The following is an 11,449-nucleotide window of genomic DNA, read 5'->3' as shown; positions in this document are numbered from 1 at the left end:
GTGGGTGCGGACGCCGGCAGGGGCCCTGGTCCGCTGTCAGAGGGCATCAGTTTCCCCACCTGTGCCTGGCCCCAGGTCCTCTTGGGCCCTGGGTGTGACCTCAGTGTGCGGCTTGCGTCCGCCACCATCCAGGTCCCCCTGCCCGTGTCCCCAATTCTGCTCCAAGTACAGCCTGGCCCCGCCGTCCACTCACAGCAGCAGGGAGGTCAACGTCCTCTCTGACCCAGCAGGCAGTGGGTGGGGGGCACCCGTCCCCGCCTCCCACCTGCACAGCCTGGCGTGCCTGGGTTGGGTCCTGCCCTGTTGGAGGCCGCCGCTGCCCCTATGCTTGCCGGCTGGCATGGGGGGTGGGGGGGTAGGGGAGAGGGGGGCTGCCCTCAGGACGCGGCAGAGCAATGGGAGGGAGGCCCAGAGGTGGGACCTGGGAGATAACTTTTGAGAGAATGTGGTGGGGAGGGTGTCCAGCCCCGGGGGGAGGTGGGGAGGGCTTGCACACCAGGCAGGCGGCACAGGCTCAGCCAACCCAGCATCCCTGGAGGACATCCTGGCCATTTTACAGATGAGAAAACCAAGCCCACAATGGGTCTGCACCACTGGTAAGGACCCCTGGGGTTGTCTGTGCCGGACACCACGTGTCCCGCACACCTGGGTGGGCCAGGCTGCTGGCACTGGCTGCCTGAGCCAGGTGGCCCCGGGGATGCTGAGCGGGGGGAGCACCGCAGCTCCACGCTGGCCCGGTAGCCTGGCTGAGGAGGAGCAGGCGGTGGGCATAGGGGATTGGTGGGCCGGTGGGCGCAGCGCTTTCCCGCATTTCCGGGGCTTGCAGATTGTGTCCCGTTGCTCTGTCAGCGGCCCCAGGGGTTGGCATGGACCTGCTCATCCCCATTTGAGGACCAGAGCCAGAGCTCTGGGTGGTCCTGTGGCTTGTCCCAGGGATACGGCCAGTCAGTGGCAGAGCCTGATCTCACCCAGAACCTGAGCTGCCCTCTGCCCCCGGGGGCCCTGGCCTCAGCCCCTGGCAGTGCCGGGCCGCCCCTCCCCCATCCTCAATCCGCTGCTTTGTCCTCCTGCTCCGGGCAGGCAGCCTCCAGCTGGGACAGGGGACAGGCCAGGGACAGGGACCATGAGGCAGGCAGCGGGCGGTCTTCAGCCCCACCCCAGCACCCCGAGGCCTCAGCAGGCACACACATCAGGTCCCTGAGGTCTCTGCCAGCCCTTCTCCTAGGCACCAAGGGTCCTGCCAGCCTGGGAGAGGCCGTTCCTGAGGACAGCAGGGAGACAGAGGAGGGACACGGGGCCCTCTGGAGGAGGCACCTCTGAGCTGCATCTGACATCAGGGGGACAGCACCCAGGGAGGAGGGATTCTGGTGGCCTGAGGTCTCTCTGTGGCCCAGCAGAGCCCCTGCAGGCAGAGGCTGTGGCTGGGCGCTGGGGCATGCGGTCTGTCCAGCAGCCCCAGATTCAGACAGAACCCTGCTACCTGGAGGCCAGCCTGGTCCTCACATGCAGCACAGGTCTGTGCCTGTCACTCCCCTCCAGTGTCACTGTCAGAACTAGCTAAGCTACTGAAGGCAGCAGTGTCCACTGCTGCCGTCCTCGGCCACCCTGTGCCACTCTCCTGTGCTGGGGTAGGTGGCAGCCCCTCCCCCGCCTCAGGCCATCCCAGGCGCTGGACCAGACACTCCCGTGGGGCCTGCCTGCCAGCGGCTGGGGGAACGGAGGCCTGTGGCGGCAGGACGTGCGGCAAACCGGGTCCCTGTGAGCCCTCAGCGCAGGTGGAAGCGAAAGCTCAGCTTCCTGGCGTGGGTGCCTCCACCCCTTCCTGTCCTCCCCTGCCCAGTGAGCCGTCTGCTGGGGTCTGGGGGGCTCCGGGACCACCCCCAGCAGGGTCCCAGAAATGCAATCACACAGAGCCAGGCCTGGGGCCCTGCTACAAACACCCTCCTCGCAGTGGGGGCAGGGGCAGGGGCAGCACCAGCCCCCCACCCCCCTTGCACAGGCGTTTCCTGTTTGCCCAAGTGCATCCCCCACACCAGGACAGCCCTTTCTGTGGCTTCTATTCCTAACCCAGTAGGGTGGGACCCACGAGGATGCAAACAGGCCAGGCCTGGGCTCTGCGCGGCTAACCTCACGCCCACCCGCCCCTGCTCCTGGTGGCACAGTGGCCTGGCCTCCCTGACAGGGGTGTCCCCTGGCTCCCGGTGCTGCCTCCCCTTGCCCCCCCCAGCCCCCTCCACCGTGCCTCGCTGGGACACTGTGCGCTAGTGCCCTCGGCCCCGCCTCCCTGGTGACCTGAGCCGAGCCCCGTTCCCTCTGAGATTTGGGGCCTTTTCTGTCATTGTGCTCTTTCTCTCTTTCTAATTATGACAAAGACCACATTCACCCCAGATGCAACTTCTGTCAGCATTTAGGCGTGTGTCTTGTGTGATGTTTCATGGTTGAAATCCTACACAATACCGCTTGGTGTCCTACTTCCTGTCTGTTTTTAATTCAACACTGCTGTGAAGGTCTTGGTGCCCACCCACCCCCAAGCCACCCCTTCTGTCTTATTGCTGATGCCCCCATGGTCCAGCCAGCCTCCTCACACACTACGGGGCGCTCCGCCGAGGGCTTGGGAGGCAAGGGTCTTGCACCCCATCCTGGGATGGCAGGCAGCAGGGGGCTGGAGCATGAGACAGGCCAGGGGGCTGCGAGGACACTGCCCCCGTGCCTGGGGGCAGGCAGGTGATGGGCGAGCACTGGGGTGTTCCTCCCTCCCCAAGGCCCATCGTGCAGGGACTCCTACCTGGGATGAGCCGGAGGGCAGCTGGCCCACACAGGCCCTTTGAGGGCTCCCAGCCTGGTGGGGAAGGTGGTATGTGCCCCACAGGCTCAAAAAGAGCCCAGGTTCTGAAAGGGAAGAGAGTGAGAGGGGCCTCAGGGGGTCCCCAGCCCTGCGGGGCCCCAGCTGCCCCCGAGTTCCGGGCAAACGCAATCCAAGGGCTACCAGGCAGTGGAAAAATTTGGAGCTAAAAATACATTGTGGCAGCCCCTGCCTTCAGTTCCGGAACCCCGCTCCTGCCATTTTACCCGCCTTCCCCAAGGAAGACAAGCTCACTCTTTGCACCCCGCCCCCGCCCTCACTGGCTCTGGGCCCAGAAGCACCCCAGCGCCTGTGGGGATGCTGGCAGGGCCGCCCTGAAGCTGCCTCATCACAGCAACCGGCCCCTCTCACAGGTGCCCGGGTCCCCAGCCTGTGCCTTCCCCACCCTTGCCACCCCCTGGGGTCCCCAAGCCCTTGCAGGGATCAAGGAACAGGAGGCCCAGCCGCCTCCTCCAGGGTGCCGAGCTCTGGCACTCAGCGTGGGCTTCGCCGCCCCGCACACTCAGCAGCACAGCCCGGACACAGCCGGCCCTGGCGCCCGCCTCAGGGGCTCTCCCTCTCTGGCTCAATTTCTCCTTTTGCTTAGCAGGGGCTGGTCGCTGAGGTCTGGCTCGGAGGCAGCTTTGACCCTGCCCCCGCCCCCACGCACACAGCTTGACAGACAGGCAGGGGCGGTCGCTTGCCGTGAGTCAGCACTGCAGCCTGGGCATGTGGGCGCCGCGTTTAGGTGAGGGCAGAAAGGCAGAGGGGTGTGCGAGGGGGGCCGCGTCCAGTCTCCTCCAGGTGGGCCGGGTGAGCGCGGGGGAGCACGGGGCTGACCCCGGAGAGCTCTGACGGAGGCCCTGACTCCTGCAGACGCAGTCCCGAGGGGGAAGCGGGGCCCCGCCCCAATGGGAACCCCACGTTATTGGTAGAAAAACTCGAACGCTGGAGAATCGCCGGCAACATCACACTCCTGTCGGAGCCCCATCCTCTTCCTCAGCAGACTTCCACTGGTGCAGGGCTGGGGCGGGGGAATGGAGGTGGGACGGGCTGCCTGGGGAGGGGGCACCTCCCAGCTGCCCTGGGTACAGGGTGCGGCCTGAACCGCAGCGTCCTCGGACCCTTCGAGACCCTAGAGCGCTTCTGCGGGCGGTGCTGGCTGCAAAAATTCTGCGAATGCAAATTCCTGCGCTGGTCCCGCCCCCACGCGGGTGGGTCCCAGATCGCATTCCAGAGGGTGTGGCCCCGCCCCCTGGCAGGCTGGCCACGCCCCACCCCGCCCTATCTCCTCGGCGCCAGGGCTGGCGGGGGCCGGATGCTCTGCCCACAAGTTGGGCAAGGCTGGGCAGGCTGGAGAGCCGGGGACCGCGGGACCGCAGGCACAGGGCTCCCGGGAGCTCACTCCGTGTCTGCCAGGTCCAGCTTCTCCACTGGGAATCCCGCAGCCACCGCCCCTTTACAGATGGAGAACAGAGGGGCAGAGTCACTTCCCCTCGGCGCACAGCCCCCCAGCCTGGCTTGTGTCTCCCAGCATGCCGCCTCCCACGCAGGTCCCCTAGCTGTTCCGATTCCCACTGGGGCTCGGGGCGGAAATGTTCAACCACCACCCGGATGGGAACGAGCAGAGGCTGTTTATTATGAGCCGCTCCAGGCTGGGAGTCGGTCCCCGCCCTTCGCATTGACGAGACTCGGGGCAGGCAGGAGGGTGGAGCAGTTCATATTTCTGTTATACGTTCACTGTTAGTGCGCATGTGCACAGTGGACGCATGTGCTGCATCGATACGTATTTTAAGTATTCATTTTTAAGAATTATTTTTTTTAATTTTTTCTGTTTTTTTTTTTTTTTTGAGAGACAGAGAGAGACAGCATGAGCAGGGGAGGGTCAGAGAGAGAGGGAGACACAGAATCGGAAGCAGGCTCCAGGCTCTGAGCTGTCAGCACAGAGCCTGATGCGGGGCTTGTACCCACTAACCGTAGGATCATGACCTGAGTTGAAGCCAGACGCTTAACTGACTGAGCCACCTAGCGCCCCAAGCATTATTTTATTTAAAATTTATTTTTTAAAAATTGTTTAACATTTATTTATTTTCAAGAGACAGAGACAGACAGATCATGAACAGGGGAAGGGCAGAAAGAGAGAGGGGCACACAGAACCGGAAGCAGGCTCCAGGCTCTGAGCCACCAGCCTAGATTCCGACACAGGGCTTGAACCCACAAACAGTGAGATCCTGACCTGAGCCGAAGTCAGACACTCAACCGACTGAGCCACCCAAGTGCCCCTATTTTTAAATTATTAACATTTTGTTTTATAATAATTATTATTTACTTAAGTCATCTCTACACTCAACATGGGGCTCGAACTCACAATCCTGAGACCATGAGTCAGATGCTCTTCTGACTGAGCCCGCCAGGCGCCCCACATCTGTACGTCTTATATATAATCGTTGCCATGTATGTGCAATGTTACGTGCATGCATATATGCATATGCGGCATTCCTGTCGTACACATGCATGCTACGTGTTATATGCTTTCTGTGTGTGATGTTGTATGAGGCATCAATGCAGCACACATGCATGCTACGTGCTCACTGCATACGCGTGATATGTGTGCATAGGAGATATTCATGTAGCGCGCACACATGATACATGATTACTGTGTGCGCAATGTCATGTGCACGCATATAAGACATTCGTGTAGTGCACGCGTGCATGTGACATGATACATGCTCACTGTGTGTGTGTGTGATGTGCACGTGCGCACATGTGCAGTGTGGATGTACTATAGAATACTATAGAATCACTATGTAGTATGTGCAGTGTCTGTGTGTATGCGATGGATGCATGTCATACACACTATAGAATGTATAGGTTAATATAGTAAAGCCTTTTCTGTATATAGAAAGCTTCGTTGAGGTGTAAAGTGGGGCTCGGGGGTACCCGGGGGGGCTGGGGGCCTGGGAAAGTGAGGCAGCCCACGTAATTGCACGGGGAGCCCTCGGCTTTCTGCTCAGTCCTCCATTGGAAGCGACAAGGAGAATTGTGGGAGCCACCATCCAGCCCCAGCCCCTGGGGACACTGTCCCAGTTGTCAGAGATAGAGGTCCGACTTCCGGCCGGTCTGCCGTGGGGGGAGCGGGCTTCCTCCTGGGCTGGGCTGCAGTTTGTGGGTCAGAGTCCTGTCTTTATATCTGGCCTGGCCGCCATCCATCCGTGATTCAGGAGCTCGTCCTGAAGGGCAGTGGAAACATGTTTAGGGAGTCCTCCCTAGGGAGACGCCCCGGGTTGAGGCTGGGCAGCCCGGTGGCATCACAGAGGGAGAAAAGTCAGCCCCACCCAGCTGGACTCTCTCCTTGTCCACACGGGGCCACAGCCCAGTGCCTCGTGGCGCACAGCCGGCTTGTGACACTCAGCTCCAAGGTGCACCACCTCATGGACAGGCAGGTGGATGGGCTGGTCACCTGCCTCTGTGGTCCCACCCACCCCACCTCCACAGAGCAAGGGAGCCCCCCCTGGTGGGGTCTCCGGGGGTAGTGGGCCCGTGGCCCCGGGAGGCCACACAGGCTGGCTCTGAGGGGTTGTTTTCTGCATCTAGGGACCCGGGGGGCTCTTGGCTGGGGAAGATACTTGGGAGGCTGGAGGCCTGGCCTGGGAGAGTTCGTGTTCCAGCCGCTCAGCCTGTGCCAGGGAAACAGGGACTGGGGCCAGTGGGCGGGGTGGGGGTGGGGAAGGGAGGGTCAGTCCGCTGCGTCTTTAGGCGGCAGCTCCTGACATCTGTGGCAGTGTGCACCCTTCATGGTGGTGGGGCGGCCCCCTCCCCTGCCACCAGCCAGGCAGCACAGCGGTCAGCAGCGATGAGGCGCCAGGACGGCGTGAGGGGCAGCCCGCGGCAGGGCCTGGAATGGGTGGGCAGAGGCAGCCGGAAGGTCTTGCGCATCTGGGTGAGTGGACGGTGGGGGAGGGGCGAGAGCATCAGGCCTGAGGGTGCAGGGGGCCTGTGCGGTCACAGGGAGGGCTGTAAGGGCTCCTGGGGGAGGGTGGCGGGACCCCTCTGCAAGGACGCCCACACCCACTCCCTCTCTGGGCGCCTCCAGTAGGCTGATGCCAGAGTTCAGGCGAGGAAAGGGGTGCCCAGATGGGTCGAGTTGCCTGTGCACACACAGAGCAGAGCTGCTCTTCCCCACCACCCCGAACTGCCTCCTCGGGGGACCCAGTCAGCCAGACAGGAGGAAGAGGGAGGGCCCAGAGCCAGGCTGGGGACAGGCCCCTGGGCCCTCGTGCCCACTCGGCCTCCATCTCCTGTGTGACTTCAGATGGTCCCTGGGGTTTCCCTGCCACTTACCGGGTCCCTCATCTCTGAGACCCGGGCCAGGTTGGACAGCCAGCCTCTCTCAGCCTCCCTCGGACTGGGGTCCAGTCTCACTCAGCTCTGCCCTTTCCAACCCCGGGGGCGGTGGGCATGTGACACGGCTTCTCTGGGCACCTCCCCCGTTCCTGCACTGTCACATGGGCACAGCGGGAGGCTGCTGGGCCTGGGCAGGCAGTGGCGGGGCCCTGGGCATGTGCACAGAGGGAGGGTGCCAGGGCCCGGGCGTGGGCACCAGGGGAGAGTGGTGGGGCCCTGGGCATGAGGCGTAGGGGTACCAATGTGCTCTGCTCCTTGGGCTCCTGCGGGAGCCCCCTGAGTCCTTCTCAGGCTCTAAATATAAGACCCGAGCCATACATGGTGGCAGGACAGCCTGGGCTGCCCCTGACCTTTGAGCCAGTCCCCGGGGGCCGTGGCTGAGGACGGCGTCACCACCCAAGGCCTGGAGGAGTGGGGCTTGCTGGGGGTGGTGATGACGGAGGCACAGCCCGTCTGTCCTCTTTAGGGGGAAAAATGTGTGTTAGGGGACATCCGGTGCTCTGGCCACGCAGGCTAGCAGACGAAGGGCCCCAGAAGCCGGGGCCTGGCAGGGCTGCTCCCCCACAGGGAAGGCCCGTGACTGGGTGGGCGCCTGGCATGATCCTCACTTCAGCCCCTTCCCCAGCACATGCCTCGGGCTGGGGACAGCCCAGAAGCGCCCAGGGCCTGGAGCTGCCCTGCCATCCCTGACTAGCCCTGCCCACTGGACAGGGGAAGGCCCTGGGACAAGATGCGGGAGCCTCAGAGATGCCACTTCTGTTACATCAGCGCCACTGGGTCAGTGGTATTCCTGCCGGCACAGCCACCTTGAGGCCTCGGGTGGGCAGGGAGCCGGTGCTTCTGCCCGCCCAGCCGCCGAGGCGGTTCTGTCAGGGCTGGGCACCGGGAGCGCCTGGCGCAGAGGAAGCCCGAGGGCAGCGGCAGCCCTGATGGGACACGAGTCTGCCCACAGCTTCCCCCTGGCAAACCCATTGGGCAGGTGGGGATACTGAGGCAGGGAACACCGCCCATGTGGCCGGGTTGGGCTCAGGACTCACTCGCCCGCCCGCCGGCCCCCTCCGCCCTGCAGCTCGGCAAGATGTCGGTGAAGGAGGGTGCGCAGCGCAAGTGGGCAGTGCTGAAAGAGAAGCTGGGGGCTCAGGACGCGGACCCCACAGAGGCCAACCTGGAGAGCGCGGACCCCGAGCTGTGCATCCGGCTGCTGCAGATGCCGTCCGTGGTCAACTACTCGGGGCTGCGCAAGCGCCTGGAGAGCAGCGACGGCGGCTGGATGGTGCAGTTCCTGGAGCAGAGCGGCCTGGACCTGCTGCTCGAGGCCCTGGCGCGCCTGTCCGGCCGCGGGGTGGCCCGCATCGCCGACGCCCTCCTGCAGCTCACCTGCATCAGCTGCGTGCGCGCCGTCTTGAACGCGCCGCGGGGGATCCAGTACATCCTCAGCAACCAGGCCTACGTGCGCCAGCTCTCCCTCGGTGAGCCGCGGCCGGGCGGCCAGACCAGCACAGACACCCCTGCGTAACTCTGCCTGAGGTTCCAGGCCATGGAGGGTAGTGGGAGGGCTGGGGTCACAGGACAGAACTCAGCTGGGCAGGCGGGAAGGGCTTCCTGGAGGAGGAGCCAGGTTCCCATTCGCCCCGGGTCACCTTGGAGCCACCGTCCTCCGCCAGCTGCACCTCGCCGCCCCCTCTGTTCTGTGACTTTGCCTGGGCTTTCCGTCCAGCCCTGTGCTTGTTGGGGGGGCCCCACCCGGGGGGCCCCACCCCCTTCCTTGTCTCTGGCTTGCACCACGCTCACCACCCACTGACATTCCACCCAGCTCCCAGCCCTTTCACCCTAGCCGGAACCACCGCCCTGCAGTTCCAGCCAGCGCTCGCCGGTGGCATGTTCCTCCACCTTCCCCCGCACCCCTGCCCCTACCCTACCAGTTCTGTGCCCTCTCCAGACACCTGGGGGCTCTGCTTCCAGCCCCCAGCCTCCACCTCCCGTTCAGGCTGCTCTCTGCCCTTGTGGCCTGTTGACTTTACATTCTCACAGTCACCTCCTCAGGGAAGTCTCCCAAGGCTGCGCCCAGGATTAGTCTTCAGCCTTTGAGAGCGACCTCAAGTGGCCCTTAGTGAACAGGGATCACTGTGTGTCCCTTGCCTGCCAGGCTGTGCGGCCCCAAGGCAGCCACCAGGTCCCACTGATGCTTAGGGCTCTAGGAGGGGGCAGTGATGGGGTGGGCGAGTGCCTGTGGCCAATCAGCCACAGGCCGCCTGATTGCTGCCCTACCCAGCCTGGGCTGTGCTGTGCCTGCCGTGCCAGCTCAGGCCATGAGGATGAGGAGGTATCACAGACTGTCATAAGCACACTTGGTACTGAGTTTAATGAAAACATGGGCCCAGCCCAGGGCCCTGCGCCAGTGTGGGCCCTGGGCCCAGATCCAGCAGGGACCCCCCTTAGAGCTGAGGCCCAGCCCAAGCGGACCCCTGCCCGCAAGCTCCTCCCTGTGGGATCTGTCCCTCTGGTCCTGGAGGCAGTCAGTCCATGCACCTAGGGAGGCCAGCCCGGAGGTGGCCGTGGCGCCTGGGTGGAGCACCCTCTGGTGTCCACCTGAGGGACTGTGAGTCCGGATCCGAAAGTGCCAGGCCGGGAAGAACCGCTGGGAGGAGGGAGGAGGAGGACCCCCGCCTGGGATCGGGGGTCCCGCTGAGACGCCCCGCCCTCGGCAGCTCTGGACACGTCCAATGTGATGGTCAAGAAGCAGGTGTTTGAGCTGCTGGCTGCCTTGTGCATCTACTCGCCCGAGGGCCACGTGCTGACCCTGGATGCCCTGGACCACTACAAGGTGAGCCTCGGAGCGGGGGCCCTGGGGCCTGGGGCGGCGGGGTGCGCGCTGACCCCGCCTGCTTCGCCCTGCAGACCGTGTGCAGCCAGCAGTACCGCTTCAGTGTCATCATGAACGAGCTCTCGGACAGCGACAACGTGCCCTACGTCGTCACCCTGCTCAGTGTGATCAACGCCATCATCCTGGGCCCTGAGGACCTCCGCACCCGCTCGCAGCTGCGCGGGGAGTTCACTGGTAACGGCCTGCAGCCCCTTGGCCTCCCTGTGCCTCTGCCACTGGTGCCCCTTGGCCAGCCTGGCCCGCACTGCCGCCCCAGGACCCCAGAGGCTGGAAGCAGCCCCTGCCTGCTCCCTCTGGGGGAATCGGGGTGAGGCTGATCTCCAGCTCCAGTCCTGCCAGTCGTGGCAATGACCGCCTAGCGGGTGCGACCACGTGTCCCTCCACAGTGCTCCTGGTCCCGCAGGCATGGCAGACACCCCCTCCCACCGCCTTCCAGGTGGTGGGAATGCGCCCACGCACAGGAGGGCAGAGGGGAGGCATCAGAGATGCAAGTGACCGGGGCAGGGGGCTGGTGGGAGCAGCCTCTGAGGCCCGCTGACCCCTCCTGTCCCTCCCAGGGCTGCAGCTGCTGGACATCCTGACACGGCTGCGGTGAGTCCCCGGCACCGTTATCCAGAGCCAGGCTCACCCCCGCTCCCCGGGTCCCACACAGCACCCCCAGAGGCGCAGGAGGGGACTTCCGCCCACCAGACCCAGGCCCCCGTAACAATGCAGTGTGCCAGATGGGCCCCTCTGCAGAGTCTCCCTGCCTGGGGCCTTGGTAGCTGCCCCTGGAGGCCAGGGGGGCGCCACCTGCAGTGCAGGTCGCCCAGCTGAGTAGGAGGGCTCTTCCAGTGTAAGTATATCCCAGATACCGTTTAGGATATACTTATGCTAAAGGTCACTGGGTGTCTGAAATCCAAACTTATTTGGGTACCCAGGAATCAATGTAGCTGAGAACCCCCGCCCTGGGCTTTCTCAGGCCCACTCTCCTGGATGGGACACCAGCCCCGGGATCCAGCTGGGTACTGGGGAGGTGTGTGTGTCCCTGCCGCTGAGCTGGCCTCAGGCTGAGGGGTGCTGGGTGCCAAGAGGGGCCTGCCCTGTCACCAGGGGCGCAGCTCATTGGCCAGGCCTAGATGACTGGCAGGTCCTAGACCCAGTGAACACCCAAGCTCCTGCTGTTCAGGCCAGAAGCCCCGCCCCTCACAGAGGCCTTAGTGGGCCCTTCAGTATGGTCTGGGTGCAGGCAGGAGACCCCTCAGTGTGGTCTGGGTGCAGGCGGCGGGGGGCCCTCAGTGTGGTCTGGGTGCAGGCGGGGGACCCTCAGTGTGGTCTGG

At 64.1% G+C, this 11,449-nt stretch overlaps 1 protein-coding gene across 1 annotated transcript in view; it reads left to right on the top strand.

The window, feature by feature from the left end:
• The first annotated feature begins 6,630 nt into the window (after positions 1 to 6,630).
• INF2 (inverted formin, FH2 and WH2 domain containing) overlaps positions 6,631 to 11,449 on the top strand; it is a 16,613-nt gene continuing 11,794 nt past the window's right edge. Inside the window, exons 1-5 of the mRNA XM_029951240.1 lie at positions 6,631 to 6,782; positions 8,316 to 8,715; positions 9,955 to 10,070; positions 10,145 to 10,304; positions 10,688 to 10,721. Coding sequence (XP_029807100.1) covers positions 6,696 to 6,782; positions 8,316 to 8,715; positions 9,955 to 10,070; positions 10,145 to 10,304; positions 10,688 to 10,721 — 797 coding nt within the window. The 5' untranslated portion in view covers positions 6,631 to 6,695. The remainder of the gene's footprint in view (positions 6,783 to 8,315; positions 8,716 to 9,954; positions 10,071 to 10,144; positions 10,305 to 10,687; positions 10,722 to 11,449) is intronic.

The sequence above is a fragment of the Suricata suricatta genome, chromosome 9 (genome assembly GCF_006229205.1).
Source record: "Suricata suricatta isolate VVHF042 chromosome 9, meerkat_22Aug2017_6uvM2_HiC, whole genome shotgun sequence".
In the NCBI taxonomy this organism is placed as follows: Eukaryota; Metazoa; Chordata; class Mammalia; order Carnivora; family Herpestidae; genus Suricata; species Suricata suricatta.
Note: the sequence above shows the minus strand (reverse complement) of the source record. Positions and strands in the feature narration are given on the sequence as shown.